This window comes from Anser cygnoides, chromosome 1 (genome assembly GCF_040182565.1).
Source record: "Anser cygnoides isolate HZ-2024a breed goose chromosome 1, Taihu_goose_T2T_genome, whole genome shotgun sequence".
Lineage (NCBI taxonomy): Eukaryota > Metazoa > Chordata > Aves > Anseriformes > Anatidae > Anser > Anser cygnoides.
Window position 1 is genome coordinate 180,781,816 of NC_089873.1, and position 24,232 is coordinate 180,806,047.

At 39.3% G+C, this 24,232-nt stretch overlaps 1 protein-coding gene across 8 annotated transcripts in view; it reads right to left on the reverse strand.

Moving 5' to 3' along the window:
* ENOX1 (ecto-NOX disulfide-thiol exchanger 1) overlaps positions 1-24,232 on the reverse strand; it is a 364,265-nt gene that overhangs the window by 83,118 nt on the left and 256,915 nt on the right. For all 8 annotated transcript variants that reach the window (XM_048046941.2, XM_048046942.2, XM_048046938.2 and 5 more), the window contains 3 exons: positions 18,797-18,970; positions 16,857-17,063; positions 9,849-10,082 (listed from right to left, as the gene is read on the reverse strand). In XM_048046941.2, the coding sequence (XP_047902898.1) occupies positions 9,849-10,082; positions 16,857-17,063; positions 18,797-18,970 (615 nt within the window). The remainder of the gene's footprint in view (positions 1-9,848; positions 10,083-16,856; positions 17,064-18,796; positions 18,971-24,232) is intronic.

Consider the following 24,232-nt stretch of genomic DNA (forward strand, 5'->3'; position numbering starts at 1 on the left):
TTTTTTGTGCAGTTCTCTCTCATTTTTTTTTTTTCTTAAGGTTTTTTATTCTATAAAACTTCAATTTCCAAACAAATCATTTTAAACAGTTCATCTGGTCCTTGCTGCTTAGATTTCTTCATATATTTTAGATGATAGGTACACCTTTCTGTAGAAGGTATGCTGTTAAGGTACAGAGAGGTAGTATAGTTGTAGCCAAAGGACATTTAAAATGAAAATTGGAAAATATTAAAACCAACCAGCTGTATTGGAGAATACAAAAATGTGGAACGTTGTTTCTAAGACTCTGCATTCCATGTGCAAAGAATAAAGAAATACTAATATTCAAGTGATGATTTGGGCTCTTATTCCCAATCAGTAATCACTTCCCTAAAAGGTGAAGAGCTTAAAGTGCAGAGAGGAAAAGTGCCATGCTCTGCGCCCACAGCCTCTGAGGAGTAGATTTTACTTTGCCTTATCTTTAGCATCTTATTAACTGAAACATGCTTTCAGCTATAGCAATGGGATTTGCTCTCTGCTGTCTGTGAACGCATGTTCACTCAATATCTCTGGAAAAAAACTGCAAAATAAGAACATCATAACTTCCTTTCTCTGTATGATGGTGTATCTGTTGTGACTTTACATTAATATGTGATTTATCGTCATCATCATTCGTTAAGTAATTGTCTCTGGAGAGGAAGAGGCAGTTGGGGATCTTCATTTTCTGTGTTGTCCCCTCGGATTTGTCTCCACATTCTAGCTTCCCTGGATGTATACAAAGCAGGTATGCATTAAGTGGCTCTGATGAGTGAAGTTGTCTGAATATAGGCCTTAGAAAAAATAAATTTAAACAAAACTTGTGCAAAACCTCTTCACTGATAAACAAAATCACTCTCCAAGCTTTTGCCTCCTGAAATACAGGGGAGCTGGATGTCACAAATCCAATACAGCCAAGAACTCACTCCTGGATCATAATGTTTATTATAATTACAGTAGTCAATAAGAATAACCTGTAAGGGCTTTTGGGAATGTTAGCATGCGATTTCCAACAATCTGTAGAGTCAGGTCACCCCGAGGATGGCATCAAACTGTTAACTGCAATGATGTAACTGACTGTGAGCAGAGAGTAACTGCAGCTGAATGTTCTTCTTTTTCTTTGTAGACATCATTATCTGTATCATCCCACATAATTTATCAACCAACACTAAAGCATCATTTTGAGTAAATTATCCCATTCAATCTGGGTCAAGACATGAACCTCAAAGTTGGGAGAAATGGTGCACAGAAGCACCTCTGAAGAGGTACCCCATGACCTGTGAAGAAAAAGTGTGCAGAACTGGGCAATAACATTTCACTGAGATGTATCGGGAAAATTATTTGCACAGAGCCATTTTCCCTTCTTCCTACTTCAGTCTCTCCACAATACACAGCTATGTGCTGTTTTGCTTCAGAATCTATACGAAATGAAAACACCCCTTCTTTTGTTTTGTTTTTATCAGGCACAGTTGGTGTGTATAAGGGATGTACATAAACATGCCATCCATCTGCCAGATGGATTCAACCCATTTAAGGGGACATGCTGAAAACTTGTTTTCAACTTGCTATAATGCCAAGGAGCTGCAGAGGACTGTGGGCTTGTTATAGTTAATTCATAGCTCTATACTAGCAGGAAAAAAGTTTCATTGGTAAACATCAGAATCTTCATTGATTACATAATTAGAAGATACATTAAAAAATGCTAGAGGGTAATATATTCACAACAGGAACACATTAGTTAATAAAATCTTTTATCTACAGTTCTAAAATTTCCTTATTTCACCTTCTAGAAATAGAAAAAATAGAAATATTTTTCTATTCCTAAATCAGCTGCTCAGTGACTGGCACAAGGTAACTCACTGTGAATTAATTTGCTTTATCCAGAATGGAGGGACTCTTTCTGAGCAATCAGAGGTTCACTTGGAAAATCAGATTTTTATACCAGATTGTTCATTTATTTTTTATTTAGTAGATAAATAGCAGAAGAAATGCAGTGATGGAATCTAATTTAAGCAGAGCATGAACTGTCTTATGATTGCAACCATTCATTAAAAAAATAAAACAAAACTCCTAATTCTGTTCAAAATTATTCCCTTGCGGTAGGATGCACATAAATATACACTGTTTAAAAACATACTCTTAAAATAAATTCCTTTATATAAGAAATGCTCTCAGATGTAATTGTTCCTTAAAAATAAGCACACAGCAAATTATGTCTTGCACTTAAATAATTTCTCCTCCAAGTTGCAGCACTTTTTAAGTAAGTAAGGTAGGATTCATCTCCTTCATGTCAACCTGAGTTTGTACACCCAGACTCCTGGTACAGTCAATGGAAAGAGTTGGACACTTCTTGGATAAGCTTTGTTGGTCCTGTTTTAGCTGTCTACTTGAAGGTGAGGCAAAACATGCCTCAAAAGTGCCTGTTTCCTTCAACCAGCTGTAAAGGAAGCCTGGGGTGCCCTGCTCATATATTGACATCCCTGCAAGAGACATCAGCATTTGGTCTGAGGAATCCCAACTACTACACAAGTACACCAGTTGCAGAACACCCACTCAGCTTTTGTGTATATGTGTTGGGTTTTCAAGTTACACAGCAAGCTGTGATGCACACTGTGACTTTTTCATATACCCACCTATTGCTGGGTGTCTGTCGCTAGAGATTTCCATGTGCTGCTAGACTCAGTCACATGCCTCTAGAGGTACGATACTTCAAATTCTTCTTATATGAACTGAAGATATTTGGCACTTAAATCCTAGCTCACAACTCAGATGAAATGAAATATAAAGAAAAGAAAATGCATCCTTACAGCTGTCTGGGAAAATGTCATCAGGGATATTTCTACGAAAAAGGGAAAAACTGTTGACAAATGTTTTGCATTTTTCTGCCAATAATTTGACGACCTCCAAGCAACCACAACAGGCACTAACTTCTTAATAGAAAAAGCTATGACAAGAATGACTAACAAATGGCAAACTGGGAAAAAGCATTGGAAACAAAGATTTTATTCTCAGTTTATGAAGTTTCCCTGGTGTAACTCCAAGCAGAATTCAGCTCAGAGGAATCTAAAATTTTGTGACTATTTGTTTCTCAATGTTAAGCACCTTCATAAGGTGCTTTCACAACTGGGGTGATGGTTTCTAAGGCCCTAGCTATTACAGGGAAGATAGATTAATCCATCACTCTAAAGCCAGGCATTCAAACACTCTTATTACTATCATTTTTATATTTGTATATATATTTCAAATATAGCCAACTTTATATTTCTGTATTTCAAGAATGACATTGTATGCTGGACTTTTAGCCAGGGCATGATCATACATTGCAACTATAGCTGCTTTTAGCTTTGTCAGTATCTTCCCAAAGCTAGGCTTTCTCAAATGCTTGAAAAATACCTGAGATAATTCACACAACCCTGGGAGCCTGTCTAAATTATAGCTATTCTTCTATGTTGTCCTACTGGACGTGCTGTTGTCCAAAGTCAGCACATACTATCTCTTGATCCTAATCTCGCTCCCCTAATGCAGTCTCTTAGGCTTGCAAGGAGATGGTTAAGGACAGAGCTGTTGTTCGTTGTCTTAATGCCTGCACCTAGAGAGCATATGCTCATTGCATATGCTTTAGGTTGCATTAATGATCTCATTTTTCTCTGGCCCTTCTGTGAAATAGGAAGAGCTAGGTATGCCCTTAAGCTCTGCCTGGACCAGAAGAAATCCAGTTAAACAACTCTTGAAGGTATCACTGCATCTGAGAGTGTCTGTGCTACAGGGTACATCAAGAGGGGACAAGAGCCATGGGCTGTGTCCCATCCATCTGCATCTGACTGACAGCTTGTCCTCTGCCAGCTGTAGCTGTGCCACAGGAAGATTTTGTGTCCCCTGCCTCATGCCCACCAGCTCAGCACCATCCATTTGCTGGTGGTTACACGCCCTCAGGTCTGCCTGGAGCTGCCCATCGGATCACATCCCACAGCCAGTTTGTCAAACCGAGCCCAGTTATCACAGGAAAGGGGCAGAGGCCAGCTCAGGTTGGAAACTGCTTCACTCCATATAACTGCAGCAGTGAGGATGTTTGAGCAAGATTACTGTTATTCTGACTTCTGATCTGATAATTTGTTAGACTATAACTAAGATTTCTAAACCGAAAACATCGAATTCAAAACAAAAAATGACAAACCCCAGTGCGTGACTGGTGTGGGTGAATTGGGTCAGGGAAAAGGTGTAGTAACATCACTCATCAGCAAGTTCAACCCAGCTCCCCTGTGCATCAGGAACAGTTTGCTTTCCAGCACACGCCACACTTGGTGCCACAATGATGACCTATTTTTCTCTTGGCTTAAGAGCTTCTCCTGCACAGAATGCCTGGCACTGACCTAGAAACACAACTCTTCAGTCTGCTACCCTCACCTTCTTTTTTCCCCGCTCAAATACTTTATATAACTGTGCCACACACCACACACATCAGTCTGGTACTTTGGGGATTAATAGCATTTTTAACCCAATGGTACTGCATAATAAGTGAGAGTCTGGGAATAAATATTCTTACTGCCAAAGAGTTACTTTAAAGAAAGATTAATCATCCACCTTACTCTTTCTTAACTATATGCTACCCCAGAGAAACTTTTGCAGTTATGTAATAAATGAGTAAGTGAAACTAGATTATATATATATATATATATATATATGTTTACTAAAAGATATCTTAAAAGGAAATTTCTCCTCCCTGTATCATCAAACTCCTTCCAAATTCAGTCACGCAAGATTCTTCCAGGGGTGGGTGTTTTGTGTGACACACAGAAATCCATTATCTTATCCTGCTGATGCCATTATTGCCAATAAAAAGTAATTATGAAGGTACTGAGCTTCCTCCTTATTTCTCAAAAATCACACCACAAACTTTCAGATCAGTGAGCTGCAATTTCCCAGTTCATAGTAATTAACTCGAGTCATTTTGCAGTGCTGCACATTTAATCAAGTGGGTTTATACTAAAGCCTTAAAATTTGCATTGATATAATACAGATTAGGTGAGGGAGGGCACTTTTGGTAACACACTTAACAGCAAATGTATTTCTTGCAGGTTTATGGAATGAGGTGCCAAGGGAAGTGGGTTATCAGGCCACTGACAGCTGAACCCACCTTCCGCTCTTTTACCAGGAGACAAAACCAGCCTTGCAATGTGCCTGCTCGTAGCCCTTGACTGATGCACTCTGAGCCAGATGTATAGTGCCACAGCAGATGTCAGCAGCATATGGAAGAAGGAAGGAGAAGATGATAATCTAAGGAACAGGGAGAGTGAGCGAACAGATTTGATGCTAAAGCCTCGAAGCATGTCTATTGTAGGTCTCTGCCTTGATATACTACTAATAAAAAAAAGACTGCTAAAAAAAGGTCTGGAGTCTTTCAGCGACAAACCTGGCACACATTAGATTTGTTAGGATGATCTCGACTTTGCCTCCCTCTTCAACACAGACTGGTGCTGAGCTCTATCCTATCAGTGTGAGACCTGCCTCCCTGGATAACCATGCAGCGTCTGCAGCAATCGCCAAATCTGGCTCTCAAGTGCAGAGCGAGACCGACAGCAGCGCAGTTTTCTTCTCGGTGAAATATCCTATTTCCCAAACAATTAAACGTTGTTTATGTTTCAAATGATGTGCAAGGGTTGAGATTGTCAGGCTTGATGTTACCTGAATCTTGCACAAGATGCATCCCCAGTTAGTTCACTCTACTCTAACTGCCACCTATTTATTTAAATTTCCAATCTGTTCTCTCTTCAGGGGATAATACAGTGCCTGGCAAAGCAGCAGCTTCTCAATTTTTCAAATTATATATATATATTTTTTTAAATGGAAGACCACATGAATAACTTTCCTATGCTCATAAAGAGACACTGTATTTAAAAGGGAGGTAAATATCGGGGTATTGCATATGACTTGCAGATGCTTATGTCTCTTTTTTCGCAAGATATTTAAAAAACAGGTATTCAGATATGAAGAGATGTCTTTGTTAAATGGTGGAACTATGTAACTACCTGCAGCAAATAAGACAGATGTAGTATTTTAAAGGAGCTTATTTGCAAGAAGTGATTTCTGAAGATGATACCATTAGGTACAGATATGCTCGAATTAAGAATACCATAACATTTGAAACTCTGCTTTGAAACACAAATGTCATAAGCACACAGATTAAAATGATTTGTTCCAATACACCTGACAGAGCAGCATTCCACTTAAAGATGAAAGGTTCAGCTCATCTCTAGTTGTGTGATGTTCTGGGCACCACGTTACTCAACCATTTATACAGCACCCAGGAAAACAGATGTAAGAATATGCAAATTTGATCCCAAATATCTACCGACACATCTCACTGCGCAGTAATAACACATCTGATTTAATACTGAGGAATCAAAATCTGAAATACATGCATGAAACAAGAAAGCTGCAATGAACCAGAAGAAAAGAAGGTCACGTTTTTTATAATATAATAGCAAAAGGCATAATATTTTGCTGGGTTTGTTGGCATAAGAACTCAAGGACTATTCTCAAAGGCATTTTAAGGAGGACAGTTCACATTTATGGTAACATTTCACTGTAAGAGATCCTGATTTTTCAGAATTCATATCTACGAAATTATTGAGACATTTTTTTGAGGAAACACAGACTTTTAACCAAAGCAAAAGGATCTCAAAAAGCAGGCTAGAAGTTTAATTAACCTGAGTTACACTTAGCTTTTATCTTATTCCTTGGTGATCAGACAATGGTTTTTGAAACTATTTGCACATTTACATCCAACTTTGGAATAATTGAGTCAAAAATTAGATTTGAAGAGCCCCTTTTGAAAAAAGTGAAATTTTGCTTTACCATTTTAAAAAACAGCACTTAATTTTTAATTAATTCATTATTTAATTAATTCCCCTTCAAGTCAACTTTAGTGGTTTGGAAGGTTAAAAAAAGGCAAAAAACAACTTCTCATGCAAAATTAACTGCCAGTTACTGCCACACCAGGTGGCTTTAGGACATGAGATAAGTAGGAATATGCTGGCAATGCTGGCATGAGAGTTTGCAGCCAAGTCTGGTACATAAAAACAGTAATTTCTTTAAGTCTTATGCTGCAGTTTGTGGGAGGTGAAAAAAGATATTGTCACCTCTCTTATAGACCCAATAAATATCTAAAGACCACAACAGAAAACTGTCTGATGAATCTAGTTCATCTCTACTCACCAACAGATTTCCTTGCTGTCAGGAATTTCCAAGGTTATTTTGACAACAAAAGTTCTTTGGACTCAGACCAAGTTGTCTACATCTGTGATTGCAGAGCAGTATCTTGGGATGACAGATGTTTAGCTATCTTGGCTTGCTTTTCAGCTAGTGTTGCTCAGTGAAGTTCTGGAGGCACTGCAGGTACTGAAACCTGCATGTTGGGCACCTGCAACTCTACCTCATGAATTAGCAACAGAGCTCAGGACACTTTTGAAGTGGGTACCATGGGAAGGTCATGACTTTCCTTAAGAAAATAACTACAAGGCATCTGCTCAACAACCAGTCTTTCATGGTAAATCCTGCCAAGAGCAGATTTGTTTTGATGGATGGATTGTTCAGGCTTTTTAAGCAATGCAAATCTGGTGCTACCCAGAGAAATGATATTTTGACCCCAAGTTTATAAATATATGTATATATAAATATATGTGTATATATATCTTCTGTTAGCTTCACTGAAGCCCACATTTAAATTCTGAATGTGTGATGAGATGAACTGACCTTTGTCAGAGTGAGAGACTGTAGATTGACTTCTAGTTTTAGGATGTCACACAGGGGCTCATGGTGAATCTGTGTTGCCCAAGGGAGGCTTTAATATTCTACCCTCTCCCTCATAGGTACTGGCCAAGATGCTATTGGAAATGCAGCAGTATGCACCCGTATAACAATTGGACTGCATTTCTCCTTTCTAGTGTACCTAGTAGAGGAGACAACCCAGTGAGAATGGAGGGGGCTTCTTTACATTCTCCATCCCCAACGGTCTATACAGATGCAGAACCAGTGCTGTTAATCTCACTAAAAGTCAATGGTTAATTAAAACCATTCTTAAAACTGCAACATGTTCTGTTGCTGGATTATAGTGATTTTTAACCCATTAAAAATAATCTTAACATTTTGGTTTCTTAATTGCTTATATTTAGTCCTGTATGTTTCTGAAATTTATTTTAATTTCCAGAGAAACATTTGGCCTCTATCGTGATCAAAACATTGCTATATTAAACTTGTGCATATATGACAAGCTCTGGTCAAATGTCCTTCAAGAGAACCAAAGCTCTAAAAACTTGTAATAAGCTTTAATTAAGCATGGAAACTTCCCAGACTGAAAAGAAAAACTCTTCTAAATATAAGCATCCGAAACATCTTGCAAAAACCCACATTCACTTGCCCTAAGCAATGGCCAGCCATATGGAAGAAATTGCCCAGACTTCTTGCATTTTCTGGCTTAGTTCAGGAAACCTCTAGGCCTTGCTACATAAAGCAAAACTTCCCTATAAAAGATTAACTTCTAAAATATTCAATTGAAAACAGATTCTGGGAACAGATGTATCTAAAGCTGTATTGTATTGCATAACCTCTAGAGGAGCTGGAGTGGAAGCTAGGTAAGAAATAAAAATTCTTATACATGGGCTTCATTCTTCCTTTCCTCCTGGTCTATCAGTCCCTCTGGGTTATTTTACCAATCTCCCAGTCATTTAAGGAGTTATTTAATAGCGGAGCGTATGTGGTCAGAATATCAGTTAGCCAAACTAGCAAGCAGCTGATGTAACAGTGACCAATGCAGTACTCAAAGAGACAGTAGGGTGCATCTCTGCTCCATGCTCCAAGGATGCAACACTTTGCACTGTCCTCCTGCAGCTTCCCAAACACGTTTGATAGTTAGAACAGAGGCCAGCGTGTTGACAGCTAGATAACCTACGTCTAATCTGGGTAATTCTGAAACAGTGGCAAGAATCAGTTTCTTGTGACCTGGCACACAATAATGTGCTTGGCCACCACATGGGGAAAGAATGCCAAACACAGTTGCTAAAAGCTTAATGAAAACAAACACAACTCTAAGAGGTATGAGGAGTCATTTATTTGACTTTTTATTATTTTTTTACTATGAACATTTTTATTTCTTTGCTTCTTGCTTTGTGTGTTAACTTTAAAAGAGAGAAATCATCAAGCTTCACCTTTGTAAAATACTAACTTGGTGAGTGTACCCAGACAAAAAAAAACAAGCAAGCAAACACATGAAGAAAACAATACGTTATCTTGCACATGTACTTCTAACCCTAAAGAGGGAATGAAAGAATGGATGATGGCGTGTGCCAAAGATAAATTGTGCCACTGCAACTGAGGGCCATGTTAAAATGCGGTTCATGAAGGCAGTTTAAATACCAGGAGTTAGGACATTCACATGCATGTAATATAATAAAATATCTCCCAGTGAAAAAAAAAAAAAAAAAAGCATTTTAAGAATCAGGGCTTTAATATGAAGGATGTGTGTAACAATTTGCTTTATTATGAGATAATTTCCAAAGCAGATGACGACATCAACTGAGCAGAAAAAAATCCCACTATATAATTTTCTAAAAGTTGTCTTTTAGCTGTTAAAGCACAGCTAGATGGACAGATGCTATAAATTCCTAGCAGGTGGGTGAGTATCATTACCACTGACATAAAAATGGCAGAGGAATGGGGAAAGGCTAACAGGTCAGGTAATGAAATACATTGGAGAGAAATCACCTCCCCTGTTCTGACTTCTGGATGGCTCCTGCTCTTAAGGAATAATGCACTGCAAAGTATCAAATGCTGCTTACCTTTCAATTTTTCAGCCAGCAAAGCAGCTTCGTGTTCAGAATAATGCATTATTGCTGGAGGAGAAGGAGGGCGCAGTCTGTCTTCTTCCATTTTGCGTCTGTGGCGTTCTTCTCGGGCCAGCATTCTTTGTTTGCATTCCCATTCATAAAAGTCATCTCTTGCCTGAGCAAAATCAACATGAAGTCGACCTGAATCCTTTTTGTCTGTGCTAGATCCTAATCTCATGCGGTAACCTGAAACCAACAAGCAGAACTAACTGTTGCAGAACTTCTTTGCTCATTTTTTTATTTTTTTTTCTTTATTTTTTTCCCCTCAAGTGCAGTTAAAATGTACATTCACATATTCCCCCTTATCTACACAGGATCTATTGATCATTGTGCTTTTACAGACAGATAAACATTCATCCACTTCTTTTTTCCTTGTAATTTTCTGCATCACCTATCAACGTAATAGATGAGATGAAAAACTAACCTCAAAGGTACAGAATCTACATTCCTGTTTAGGAGTCTCTCCAAATATATCGTTTTTTCTAGCTGATACTCCCAACATTTCTAAAAGCAAAGGACAGCTAAACAAAAACAACTACTAAACGAACTACGTTGGTTTGAATGTAAAGTCCTTCTTCTCCTGATCCTGTTTAGGTCATGTACAGTTTAGCACTACCTTCCAGCCTGCCAATGGAATTGGAAGTGTGGGAAAAGGCTGAAATTTATAACATTATGACCATGGATGAATGAGAAAAGTGTGCTACGTAAATTTCTGGGCCACAAAGAGGGTGATGTCATATCTGTGTTGATGCTAGATATCAAATTTTGAAGCTTCCCAATTGCAAATACCACATCTCAACAATCTGGCAGCAAACATAAACCACCTACAAGTTAATCTGATATAAAGTCAATAACAATGAAAAAAAAATAAATTGATCATTCTTTAAACTAATTTTAAGAGCATGGAGGGATTTATTAGACATTTGCAAGACCTTTTTCAAAACTAATAATGAAACCTGTCACATCTCATCTTTAGCAATCTTTTACATATTCATAATTTGGTCAATGTGTCATATGCTAAAGCTACCAGACTGAAAAGCCTTTGTTTAAGTCAGAGCCTATATAATAGCACAACAGGGCCCTGCTCTGTATTAAAGCCCTTGACTGCATTCAAAGGATGAACAAATCACACCAAAGCTATAAAAGAACACTTCCATGACCATTCTGTGGAAGAGCATATGCTGGGCACCAACCTTTTTTCAAGTTTTATTTTGAAGGCTGAAAGATATTCACAGAGCAGTTTCTCTAACTTTTAAAATGCTGATTCAGGGAAGATGAGAGAACCCCAAATAGAAAGCTGTAAACAGAGCCTTCAGATGCAGGTAAAAATAATTAGTCTGCACAGGGCTAAGCTCAAATTTCCCCATGCCAACATGCTGTAGTAGCCTCAAGAGGAGAGCATCCCGGCAGAGACTTCTCAAATCATGGGATGCTGTGGAAATTGACTTTGTGCTGAGCTGGCACATAGGAGGCTCTTCAGAAACATGCTCTACTACAGCCATTGTGAAATAGCCCCAGGGACAGGAAGTTGCCTTTCAAAATGGCAGGAAAATGTTTGTTCCTTTTGAACATCTATCCGAAAGAACCTACCTTTCAGTCTCATGATTTGCCTGTGGTTTAAAGAGCTTCAGCACCTCACCACTACAGTTAAAACTCCCTTTTGCACTCTCTCCAGGGACAGCAAAGTTAAGGCTTGTGTAATAGAGTAGGAGCATCTTTGCAAAAATGTGTATCTAGGCATACTCTGTTTTACTGCTGTAAAAACATCTTGATGTATGAATACAAGGGACTGGCTGTACTACAGCACACATGAAACCACAGCTTCAAAGATATCCACATATGTAATGACCCCTTCAAAACAAAACAAAAAGAGCCAAACAAACAATCTGTGTGCCTTTTGCTTGACATTTTCCTTTCAAGCATCTCATGGAGTTCAGCTACGTAGCCCGTCAGTGAGGAAGAGGTATGTCTTTCACGTTTCATCAAGAACTCTAGAGGAAAGCTCATGCTAAGTATTTCAGAGGTCTCTCAAAGCCTGAAGGTGACAAAAAATTCTGTGGACCAGACCAAGACTGGTCTCCAAGGTTCACAAGCTTATGGTACAGAGAGGCTGACAAGGGGTCTGTTTTTTACTTTAACACATCCTCTACTTTGCCCTGCTTTCTCTTGCTCAGAGGAGTACAAGCTACTTCCTCCCCAAGAAGGCTATTTGTGGTCTTACACGTAGCTCTAGTGATAAGATGTACGCTATATCCATTGAAACATAACAGAAGGAGAATGAGGGTGACCTGTCAGACCTGGAGATCTGAACTAATAAGGGGGTAATTTTGTGGTTTTATGCACAGAGGTCTAGGCATGAAGGGGTCATTGGTGCAGTTACTCTGATAACCATGACAAATGTTTCTCCCCAAGATGCATTCCTCAAATAGTGACTGCTCTGTGCCAAAACAGCATTATCAGCAATGTGAAAGAACACTGCCAGGGTGCCAGGTCTCATGAACCTATAATTAGATCTCCCATCTGGGCTGCAGTTTCCAGGAAGACACAGTCTCTCTTCCTCTCCACTGTCTTTTGCCTCCCTTGGCTGGAGCACGCTGGGTATGGACACACTGAGAAATCCAGTCCTGTAGGAAGCACGACTCTTGTGGTCCTCAAAGCCCCACTTACTCTGAACAAAGAACTACTGGAAAGGACACTCTATCTACACCTTGTGCGTGCACCTGCAAAGTTGAGTCTTCCTGAAGTCTTACCTTATTTTTGAAGTAAATGGGGATAGTGGGAAAAAACACAAATGGTGTAAATTGAAGTCCAAAACACAGTATCCTCATTAGCACTGGACAAATGGCTCCCTCAGGTAACCAGTTTAAGTGCCTCCAAATTAATAGATTTTTGAAATTGGCAGCGAACCACATTGAGAAAATTGCATTGTTTGTTTAACTGTTAAGACCGAAGATGGCCAGTCAACCGGTGGTTTCCCCAGGCACAGAAACCTAGACTGACCTCAGTCAGAAGGGACCTTGGGCATCATCTAGTCCAATCTCCTCCTCAGAGCAGGGTTGACTTCAAAATTATATCAGGCTGCTCAAGGCTTGGCATCTTTCCGTCACAAAAACAGTAAATGTCTTTTTGGCATGGCTTCTTGCATCCTCCTAAATCAGGCATGGGGGACACTACAGGACCAAAGGCATCCCTAGTGAAGATCGGACTCCTTGACAGGCCAATAGCCAGCAAGGCGCTGTGTAGGGTAGGGTGCATGACTTCCAGGACCAATTTTATATATGGGATCCTAAGGCACCCATCTGTAACAACAGGTCTGAGCTGTAGGGCAGCTGAAAGGCTCGCTCTTTTTCAATGCCATGTATCCTTACTGATGTTCAAAGGCATTTAAATGCATGAGAAAATCAACTGTCTTTCCCCCTCCTCATGCATGGGCAAGGAATTGCCCTCAAAAAACCTTTTTCCCAGCTCTTTGCTCAGGACTGCAGCTAGCACTAACTGCATGCCTGGCCTGTCATTTTTAATTTCAGTTTTGCACACACAATGGCAGAGGAAAAAAAGTCTGGGAACATGCCAAGATCCTCACTTTAAAGGAGCAGCAGCAGGAAAAGTTAATGAGGGTGCTAAATAAAAATCAAACACGGTATTTCCATATCACAGATCTAGTAAAAACTCTGTGGCTTGACTTACCTTTGAGTGTTGCTATATTGGGGACCAGGCATTAGCTGCTAACTGGGGATGTAGATCAGAGTGCTGGTGATCAATGAGAACGTGAAATAAAAGCCAGTACACAGTGCTAAATGGAAATCCACGTGGGAAAATATCAGCTTAGGAAAAATATATCCTTGGGCTTTTGGGGTATAAGCAGGTCTGTTTGAAGCAACCTGTTTGATCCTTACTTCCAATCCAGGGCCATCAACGTTTGCAGGAGTTACTGAATTGTCATGAATCTCAGCCACAAGACTAAAGTACACAGAGTTTGGAGAAAGAGCTTTCTCATGGGGTGGTATGTTGATTTTAGAAAGCCTTTTCCTTGGAAGATCAAAACGCAGGGCTAAATCAGATCAAAAATCAGGGCTAAATGAAAATATATCAACACAACTTTTTTAACATTATCTTCTACCCACCTCCCAGTCTCCTTTTATACATATTTAATTGGGAATAGAAATGAGAAAACTCAGTGATTAATCTACTTAATGAATTTTCTAATCACTTGCAATACTCCAATGATAAGCACAGGATAAATATTAAGTTTGATGAGATTAGATGAGGTAGACAGATAAAATTGATTAGGTAGACAAAATTGTCATTATATTACAGATATCAAAGTCATGATTCCTCCCTAATATAACACGCATACTGTATTTACCACAAATTCTGTTTGTACGTCTTTTTTGTCTCTTACGGGGAAAAGAAAAGGCCTTAACAATGTGTTTTTCCCCCATCATTTCAGAATACATAATGTTTGAAAGACTGATTAGAAAAACACAAAATTTAAGATCAAATAAAACGTGCCCCTGTCTAATGCCTGACCTCCCTGCTTTGCCTTGCTGGGGGAGATTCAGTGCTCCTTGTTTCATCTGCAGAGGTCTGCAGAAATCAATGGTTGTGGCAAAAAGATGTGAACGCTGGCTGCTATGTGCCCCTGCTTTTCTCCTTCCTCCTTCTCAGCTCCACTGTTTTTTGTTTTTTGTTGGTTTTTTTTTGCCTTTTTTTTTCTTGTTTTGGTTTTTCCTTTTTTATTTTTTTATTTCTTTCCCTGATCTGGTCAGAAACACTAAAAGTTCTAGAAGCAAGGAAAGGACTGGAAGAAAAGAAAATGGGGAGAGAGGGTGGAACAGGCAGTGAAGGCAGTGGTGCAACTGATGAAAGGAAAATGAAGAAGGAAGTATGTGAGAACAATACAGAGAAAAGGATCAGGAACTCAGAAATAAGCTGGCAGAAAAATCAGAAAGGAAGGATAAGGAAGGTAATCTGCCTCTGTCTCTGCTCAATTCCTTTGTTATGGTTGCACACTTAAGTGAGGACACACAGCAGCACAGGGAACTTTCTAGTAATCATCAGATCTGGTGCTCCAGGATTTTTCCATAGAAAATTAAAATTAAACCTTACTTGGAGTGAAACAAAGAGTGCACTCAACTGCAGAGAAGCAGGAAACTGAGCTATCAGGATGCTGACGCTGCCCCAGGATGGCAGTCTGTATGTTTCTGCAGTTTTCCCTGGCCTCTTTCTTGCTACTGTTTCTTTTATTATATACAGTAATCTCAGCTCCTACTGAATTTGTGAGCTTCTCACCTCCTCCACAAGTGCTGGAGTTACAAGTTACTGCTGGAGCTGGAGCCTCCTTGGGACAGAAGCTGGAAACTGGGAAGTGTGCTGCCTCTTCTTACTACTGTAAGGTCTGTACCCCATTCCTGTAAACTTTAGCATTATGGAAGTAATAAGTGAATAAGCACCTAAGCAGGAAGGATGGAAAATGGGAAGAGAGGATGAGGAGGGAGGAAGAAATGCGGTAATAATAATAATAATAGTAATAATAATAATAATAGTAATAATAATAAAAAGGAAGAAAAATACATAATGAAATGGAGATCTGGAAGAAGCATTAAAATGCAGATGTATTCTAAAGAAATCTTTACATAGGTCTCATAAAACTCATGATTTTGTGGAGCTCGTTGAACAGATATTTAAGGAAGGCAGCCAAGTTATGAAAAAGAAAAATAAAAGTGAAACGAATTAGCTTTTTTTCTGACAATACATTTCAAAAGTTCATATGTTCTTTTAATTTTCTTTTTTTTCCCCTTTCTTTCATTTAAGATGTAGCCAATGATGACTTGAGAGACCACTGGTTTCTAACTGTGTGAGCTTCCTATTGACACCTAAGGGACATTGAAACTATGTCCTTGCTGCTAAACAAAAGATGGTTAGGATGGGAGCTCAGACAAGGTATGCAGAATTGTTAACTCCCTAGCTCCCTTTTGGGTGGTCCCAGGAGGATTCCTCGAGGTTACCCTACACGAGGTGGTAAGCATATCTGTGTCAACTGGTCTTGGCCACGGAGTAGTCCCTGGCACTGTTCATTATGAATACCTTGCATGAGGGGTGAAGGTGTTGTGGGGCAAAACAAAGACAGGGGGTCCTCCAGGACCCAAAAAGAGTGATGAACCAGCCTGTGGAGACACACACAAGGGATGGGGTCCAGCTCAGGGTAGTGAAGGAGGTCTCAGGTGGGAAGCCAATCCTCACGTAAAGGAGATTATAACTTTACAAGGACATTAACAGTCACTGAAGACTGATTTGAGAAAGCAGAGATGGTTTTCTTCTTTTTTTTTTTTTTTCATGTGAGTTAGATTTTTAAGTCTGTTCCTTTGTTGGAAAAAAAAAAAAAAAAAAAAGAGAGAGAATCTGAAATTTTACACCTGAAGTTCTGTGGTACTCATTGTCCTGGGAGGCAAAAGGCACAGCCTTTTGGGTCTCAGAATCCAACCCAGGTGACTGCTGAATACACACACACATAAAGGTAGACTTTATTCAGACTGCACTGCAAATCTATAAAAATATGCCAATGAAATTGCCAGGCTATCACAGAAATTGGCATGGGAAACCAGCAGCATTCCTGGCCTGGTGCCCTCCTCTTTCTACAACCTGTGAGCAAAACTACATAAACCTGTGTAAATCGAAAATAAGATTGCCCTGTAGTGAATTTCAGGGTCTGTTGCATTGTTGTGGGATGGCAGGAAATTGCTCTTGAGTATGCAACATACAAAACAGAGCACAAGTCTTGGCAAACACATGGATATACAGAATTGCCCCTTGTCAGTCCATGCTAGAGCCACTGAGTTTAAAAAAAAAAAAAAAAAAAAAAAAAGACTTGCTGGGATAAAAGCTAAGAAAATGAGCAAACATTAACATCACAAAATACAAATGAGAAGCAAGGAAAATCCATTAAATAATGTGAAGTACCAGAAAGGTAAATGGCTTTATCAACCATGAACTCCTCTGCAAAACGAATGTGACAAAAATTCTTCTTGCTTTTCCGAATTGCTGTTATATCTCCACACTGCTCAAAGACTTCCTGAATAATTTCCTCCGTTGCGTTTTCTGGTAGTCCTCCAACAAACACTGTTTTACACCCGGGAGGTCTCTCTCTTGTTGAAGGTGGTGGAAGATCTAAGTCAAAACAGAAATCACATTGGAATACAAAATTCGTCTTTTGATCCACTGGTTCTATTCATTCCCCTAATCAGTTCTGGGCAGCAACAGTTATTTGACATAGCATTGAGGCAGGAGAGAGGGAGAAGCAAAATAATTGAATAGTGCAGAGATTGTCCAAAACTGGCTACTTGAATCTAAACCTTTTCAAGTTTTAGGTGGTTTTTCAGAGTCTAATTCCTGCCACTGCGGGTCATTCTCCAGGTGGGAATGTCTAAAAGGATCTTTCTTTTCCCTGCACAGTCTCCTGTTAGAAAATACACAAAAATAGAAAATACTCTGTTTCAAAGCAGGCAAACTTCTGTACCTTCATCATCTCTGGCTCATACCCAGCACTCTCCACACTCACCAGTTTATGCCAGTTTAAGCCCCCTGAAAATGAACCCATGCTGCATATAGTTTGGGAAGCCAGGACTGGACGCCCTTCCCTGGTCTTAGCATAATTTATTTTCTTTGTCAGAACACAGAAGCACAGCAAACAGAAAAACAAAGCGGGAAACACGATGAAGTGACAACATGATGAAAGCACTCTGCCGGTTATCTGTTCTGTCTTTGTGCCAGATAATGGAGTGGACGCCAGCATGCAGGAAGGATAAACTCACTGTTTACAAGTGCTTGTGAGATGGAGTGGCTAGAAATTTTATTTTTATGTATATACATATATATATATATGTATACACACAAATCAGAAAACTGTTAAATTTTTGAGGGCTGTATGAAAAATATGCTCTGTCATAACATTTCACCTTGTTTATATGCAGATTGCTAGAGCATTCCTCTAACAGTAATTCTCTGAGCAGGAATCTCTGATTGATATGAATTAGTTTTTTGGCCTTTTAGCACACTAAAGGGGGTTACAACCTTAAAATATCCATATATATATTCACACACACAGTCAGGTTGATTAAACCATGATCTGGGTACACTGCAAATCAACAGCACCAGGCTATTTGCTTAAATTTCTCTTTTGTCTTCATAGTGATGCTGCAAGCAGCTGGTCTGATGGCTATGAAACCAGATTCCTGGGGCTAACACACTCAAAATTAGGCTCTGTGCTTTGTCCTGACGGTAGTGGCTCAGTGGGAAGTTTTCCATTTGCATGAAGTCCCCAGAAGGGGCAGAAGAAAGCCTGGTCCCCAAAGAGGAGAAGCAACTCATCTGCACGCTGCCTCTCCAAAACTGGCATGGCTTGGAGAAATCTGCAGGACTCAGGAGTCACTTCTGACTTGAACCTCTCTGAAGGACATCCCCAGAGATGGTTCTCCACAGCAATGCTTTCACCATCAGACACCTGTGTACAGCCTACATGAGGCTAGATCAGTGCGAACAGGTCAATGAGTGACCAACAACACGCAGCAGCTTCAGCCACTGCTGGTTTGCACGGGGCTATGCTTTGTGACACTGATGTAAGGGAAAGACAGATTTCTACTATGAGTAGTGTAGATTTTCAGTTTCTGTTAGCTTTAAGTAATTCATTTTATTTTTTGTACAAGCTGCGTAAGTTTTTACGTGACCTTGCAGAGATGAATAAGCATGCTCTGATACTCCACTATGATTTACACACAGAGCAGAACTTATAAGGAAACATTAGACTTGCCTACAATTTATTTTAAAACCATAGTTTTTATTAGATAAAAACATCTCAGGTAATAAATTTAGGAAAATAACATTCTTTCATTAGACCCACTTACTTGGGTTTGGAGGGAAGAGCGTGCAGCTTTTGCAGTGAATTATTTCTTTGACTACAGGCACATCTGTTGGTGGTGGTGGTGGTACTAACCCCATGCCTGGTATCATTGGGTTGATCGGAGTGATTCCAGTCATCATGCTAAGGCTTGGATCAAAGCCTGGTACACAGATTGAATCTGTAAATATATAACATAAAATCCTGGCTTTTAAATCTTGAAACTACTTGTTACTATTTTCTTGCACAGACAGTTTTGCTTTAGGCTTTTTTTTTTTTTTTTTTTAAGCATCACTGTTAAAAATGGGAGAAGGGAAAAGAGAAAAGGGAAAAAGGGAAAAGGGAGGGAAAGTGGGAGGAGGAGAGGGAGGTGGAAGGGGAAAAAGGGAGAAGGATAGGGAAGGGGAGGGTCCATTTTCAGTGATCCATTCCAATGAAAAGAATTAAACTATGCATAAAGAAGGGAATGTTACATAATTTAAAATATTAACGACTGAGCAAAATACAGCACATTAAAGTGTAAAATCATGCACCATGAATATCTGTTGTTATCTGGAATGCAATTTTCTGTTTCTTAATGCTACTGTGGTGTTTCCATTGCCTTCTAACCAGAATGTACAAAGAATATCATTTAACATCGATACACCCTCTCCACCTAATTGTCAGACAGATTTATCACAATGTAGCTTTCTGACATAAGTGACCTTGATTTACAAACACCATTTTTGGCTGTTTTATATGAGTGCAGTTAGCCAAGACTCCTAACCTTTTTATCCTGGAACATAATGTTTCAGCAGCATAGGATGGGGTCTTTCTGAACCTTGGAGTAAGTCCTTCTTGTCCTGTTATTTAATTGAATTAGTAGATTCTCTTCAACAGACATATCACTAAAATGCACCACCACAGCCCCATCAAGTACAATGCATATTTGGCAAATATTACTCTTTCTCCTTCCTGATCTCCTTGCCAAGACTTCCATACATACTATTTAAAGCTGAAAGATTTACAGGGGAACACCAGTACATTAACACAAAGATGTGTAATAAGCAGATGTTTTAGATGAGCGGAGAGCCAACTTCTGAAATTTGCTTTTCTTAAAAACAAGGCTTTGGGTTTCTTGAGGCATAATGAATAAAATATTTTAAGAGACCATTCTCTTTGTTGGCATAACACTGCTGCTATTTGGCATCATCAATTATTTAAAAGAAGATAGTTACTTTGGTGTTCTACAGGTTTTCTGCTGAGTTTTCTGGCTAGCAACTGGAAAGTATTTAATGATACATGTAAACACGGGGTTTGGTAGCTTGGGAGCTTGTTTGTTTTAAAGTAGCAAAGACAGAAATGACTCCTTCTCTAAGATTTTTTTTTAAATGTTTAGGAAATTTGAGATACATTTTGCTACAAGGCAGCACAGTCAACCAAATATGACCAGAGAGGTCTGTTTCTTCATCCAAAATCTGCTGCTGAAAAGCTATGTGGCCCTGGGTCAGCCTGCTGACGTTTCCATATCTTAATTTCTGTGTTTGCAAAACAAATACAATCATACTCAATTACTGGTGAGGATTAACTCAAACATTTATAGCACTTTGCAGGTGTAAAGCACTCTGTAGGGGCTGAAAATCAGCATTGTTATTTCTGTGAAATGTCCATAACCACCTTCTCTGGGAAAGACAGCTGCAGACTGAGATCCTCTACTCTAATAGAACTCATATCTGTCTCAGCCGCACACTCCCTGCTCTCCATGCACTGACTGTGAGCCTTCATCACTTTCAGGTAGTTCTGTACAACAAGCATGGCAAGTGCACAGCGAGCGAGGATTTGCTTTAGGCTTATTGAAGACTAGTATTAATGAAAACTCATGATATTACATTACTTTTTTTTTAATAAGTGGGCTTATGAAAAAGGATTTTCTCTGGGTGTTACGCTTTTTGCAATATTGATGTGTATGCATTGCTTTTCAGATTAAGCTTTGAAACTCAGAGTCTGTCATTTATTCCACAAGATGCAGTGGTGACCATATTAAATATTCATGGTTAGTGAATGCCAAGACAATGTCAGAGGTGAAAGGGAACTATACAATTCGAAGAAGTCCTTAGGCTGTTCTAATTTCTTCTTCACAGTGAGGATGACGGAGAACTGGAACAGGCTGCCCAGGGAGGTTGTGGAGTCTCCTTTTCTGGAGATATTCAAGACCCGTCTGGATGGCTACCTGTGCAATTTGCCCTAGGGAACCTGCTTTGGCAGGGGGTCTGGACCTGATGAGCTCTTGAGGTCCCTTCCAACCCCTACAATTCTGTGATTCTGTAATTTGCTTGATCTTGTTTTTCACAAGCCAGACTTCTGACAGTCCCAGTAGGCCACCCTGTGCAGCACTCTCCTGATGCAGGTGGAAGTCCATAATTACCACTCCCAGCTAAGGTGGCCTGCAGAGCTCCATGGCATGACACGTGGAACACCACAATAGCTCTCCATGCACTGTGTCATACCGATCCTCTCTTAGCATCAGGGAGAACTGGGACTGGAGAGAAGCCAAGGAAGGCATCTTGACCACCTCTCTGGACAGATGTAGGATCAGCTACAATTCTAGCCAGATTTGAAATTTCACATTAAATTGAATATTCATAGTAGACCCACAGCATTCTGAGACAAGGATGGAGCACGTGGAGTGGATCATAAAAGAGGACGTAGAGAAGGTCAGGTTCTCCCTGTTCTTATGCATCTTTCACGTCCCATGTGAAAGCCAAGAAGAAACATCCTTAGCTGGTGAATGTTACCAGCTGCATTTAACCATTGCTGTTCTCTCTGTAGGACAGTTACTAGATGTACTGATGTTTCAACTTCTATACAAGAACAGAGAACTGAAACAACAGCAAACTACTTGCTATTACCCAAAGCAAAGATGGTTGGTTTCAAAAGATACGGTTTTTTTGAATAGTCCATTGACAGTGGTACATATACAAAGAAAAACACAACTAAGGGAGACTACACCATGGAAACTTGTGTCCACAAATGCAGCTACCATGGCCTCAGAAGGGATCTGAGAAAGAGTGCTTTTGGATTGCATGATGATTTGGGATTGCAGCAGAAAAAATAAATAAATATTTATATTTCCCACTAATTCCTGCCATTTTCAAAGAAATGTGACTTCATAAGTAACTGTGCTTGTGTTAAATAAGTACATGGCTTTGTCATCAATTTCTTCCATGGAGATCAATCTACAAGGGCACGTACAGACTGCAAGAAGCCAACACTCCTGATATGTCCTTCTAGGTGCACTGGGACTCCTTGCTTCCAGAATACGACTGTTCTGAGTTATATTGAAAAGGACTGAGTCAATAGTTCTTGAAATCTAACTCCATATTTATGGGCACTAATCCAAAAATGCCTAAGGTCAATAGGAAGACTACTGATGACATGGACAGCTTTCAACCAGGACCACATTCACTTTCTTTGTGGTCTTAATTGTTTCATTTCCCCAATGTGCTACACTGAGAATGAAATGCTTTCATACAACACACAAGCACTGACCGAATGTATGAGTACCATTTGTAGAGCTATCCTGTAAAAGATATTACTGTGCATTGCAGTGATGGAAAATTCAGCTGGATTTCTGAACATGGAAGACCTTGTTCAGGCCCCTTGAAGAGATTGTTGGTGCTTGCATCTACAGAGAAGTTGATGCATGCCCCACCTGTATATTGCTGACACACCATAGAGATAGTCTATGGATGATACATCCAAAGGAAGTACTGGTCTGGACTCTGAGGTGCAGAAAAAAAAGGAACTGATAAAGTCACTGGAAAGGAAAGACAATAAATTTGCCACATCTCTGAGAGGATCCAGAAAAATCCCAAGTTTAACTATATTAATGCTGCAGAGTGGTGCATTAATAGAAGTTGGATATATAGCTCTTGTCTAGGGACAGGAGACGATCATCAATCAGTGCTGCCACAGCAGTCTGCTTCATGTCCTGGCATAATGCCCATTTGGATCAGGACCAGGATACCAGAGTTAGAGCTGGAGACATCTCCTGTTGAACTTACTGGTAAGTTTGTTGTTCTTCAGAAACAAGGATACTGATAGAGTTATGTAGGATTACAAAACAAAACAAAACAAAATAAAACAAAACAACAACAATGAAATCCAACATAAAACAACCCTGCCAATGTAGGTTTTGTTGTCAGATGCATTTAGATATATGATTATTAAAATATTGTGGACATAATTGTGATACAATAAACACAGATATATGCACAAAATGTATATACCACATATCTGAATACTCTAAAAGTAGTATTTTTGTGCTTTCAGCGATCATAGTATTATCTTTTAAAGGTCTATATACAGAAGTTTATGCAGACAGTTAAAGGTTTCTGATCTCTTGGAATTATAAAAACTAACTTGGCAGAAGATAGAAAGTTTATATTTGAAAAAATGTTAATAAATAATTACTAAATTAAATAATTAAAATGGAAAGCAATCAGAGATGATGAAGCACTTTAAGAATGGAAAAGTTCAAGTTAGAGCTCCTGTGAATATTGTGCATTAAGGACTGAATAGTCACATTCACATATTACAAGAATGTAAAAGTATTGAACGTTAATATTTTCAAGTCCATGTTCTGCCTAAATTTAGCAAAACAAGGGTTAATGCATAGTAAGAAATTGGTATAGTGGAGAGCAATGAAAACTTCTGAAGAACAAATATATAGAATTGGCAGAGAGGCAAAAAGAAAAATCTGCTTGAATACTCAGTGTGGTTTTTAAAACTTCTTTTCCTTCAAGAAGAATATAGGAAGGAAAAAGCCTTTCACATGAAAATTTTGGGTCTGGAAAAAGGAGAAGAACAATAAAATCCCTTTAAGGATAACTATTTTATAATGCAGTACATAGCGTAAACCAACTCCTTTAATTAGTCTGCATTTTGGAAGGGTAAAGCAAGTCTGTCATCCATAAAAATAGCCACAAGATCTTGGAAAACCATCATCCTTTCCTTCTTTGGCAACAGTTGCTGTCTGAATCACCTTCTGTTTTTACCACATTATTGCTTTGCACAAATAACAGGGATGCGTACTCCTACCCACTGTGCTTTCGGGGATTGCACTCCATCACCAATGTAAAGTTCCCATCCCACTTCTGCCAGCCCCTACCACAAGTTATTTATCTGCTCAATATTATTTTTGAGGGGTGTAATCCCCTATATGATTCTCAGTGTTTGCATCAGGATGTGTCATTTGTTTTGCCTGCCACTGCCAATTGTTTCTGTGGTGTTTTATGGTAGCTGCCAAGCTGTGTTTCTGTTGGATGCATAAGAACACCCACATGTGCAAACACGGATTTGGTTGTATGCCTGTACACACATGCACAGAAGGTTTCCACCTGGGACACCAGCAGCCCAACAGTGGCTGCAGTGTTCAGACATGTTGGTCTAACACACTGGTGAA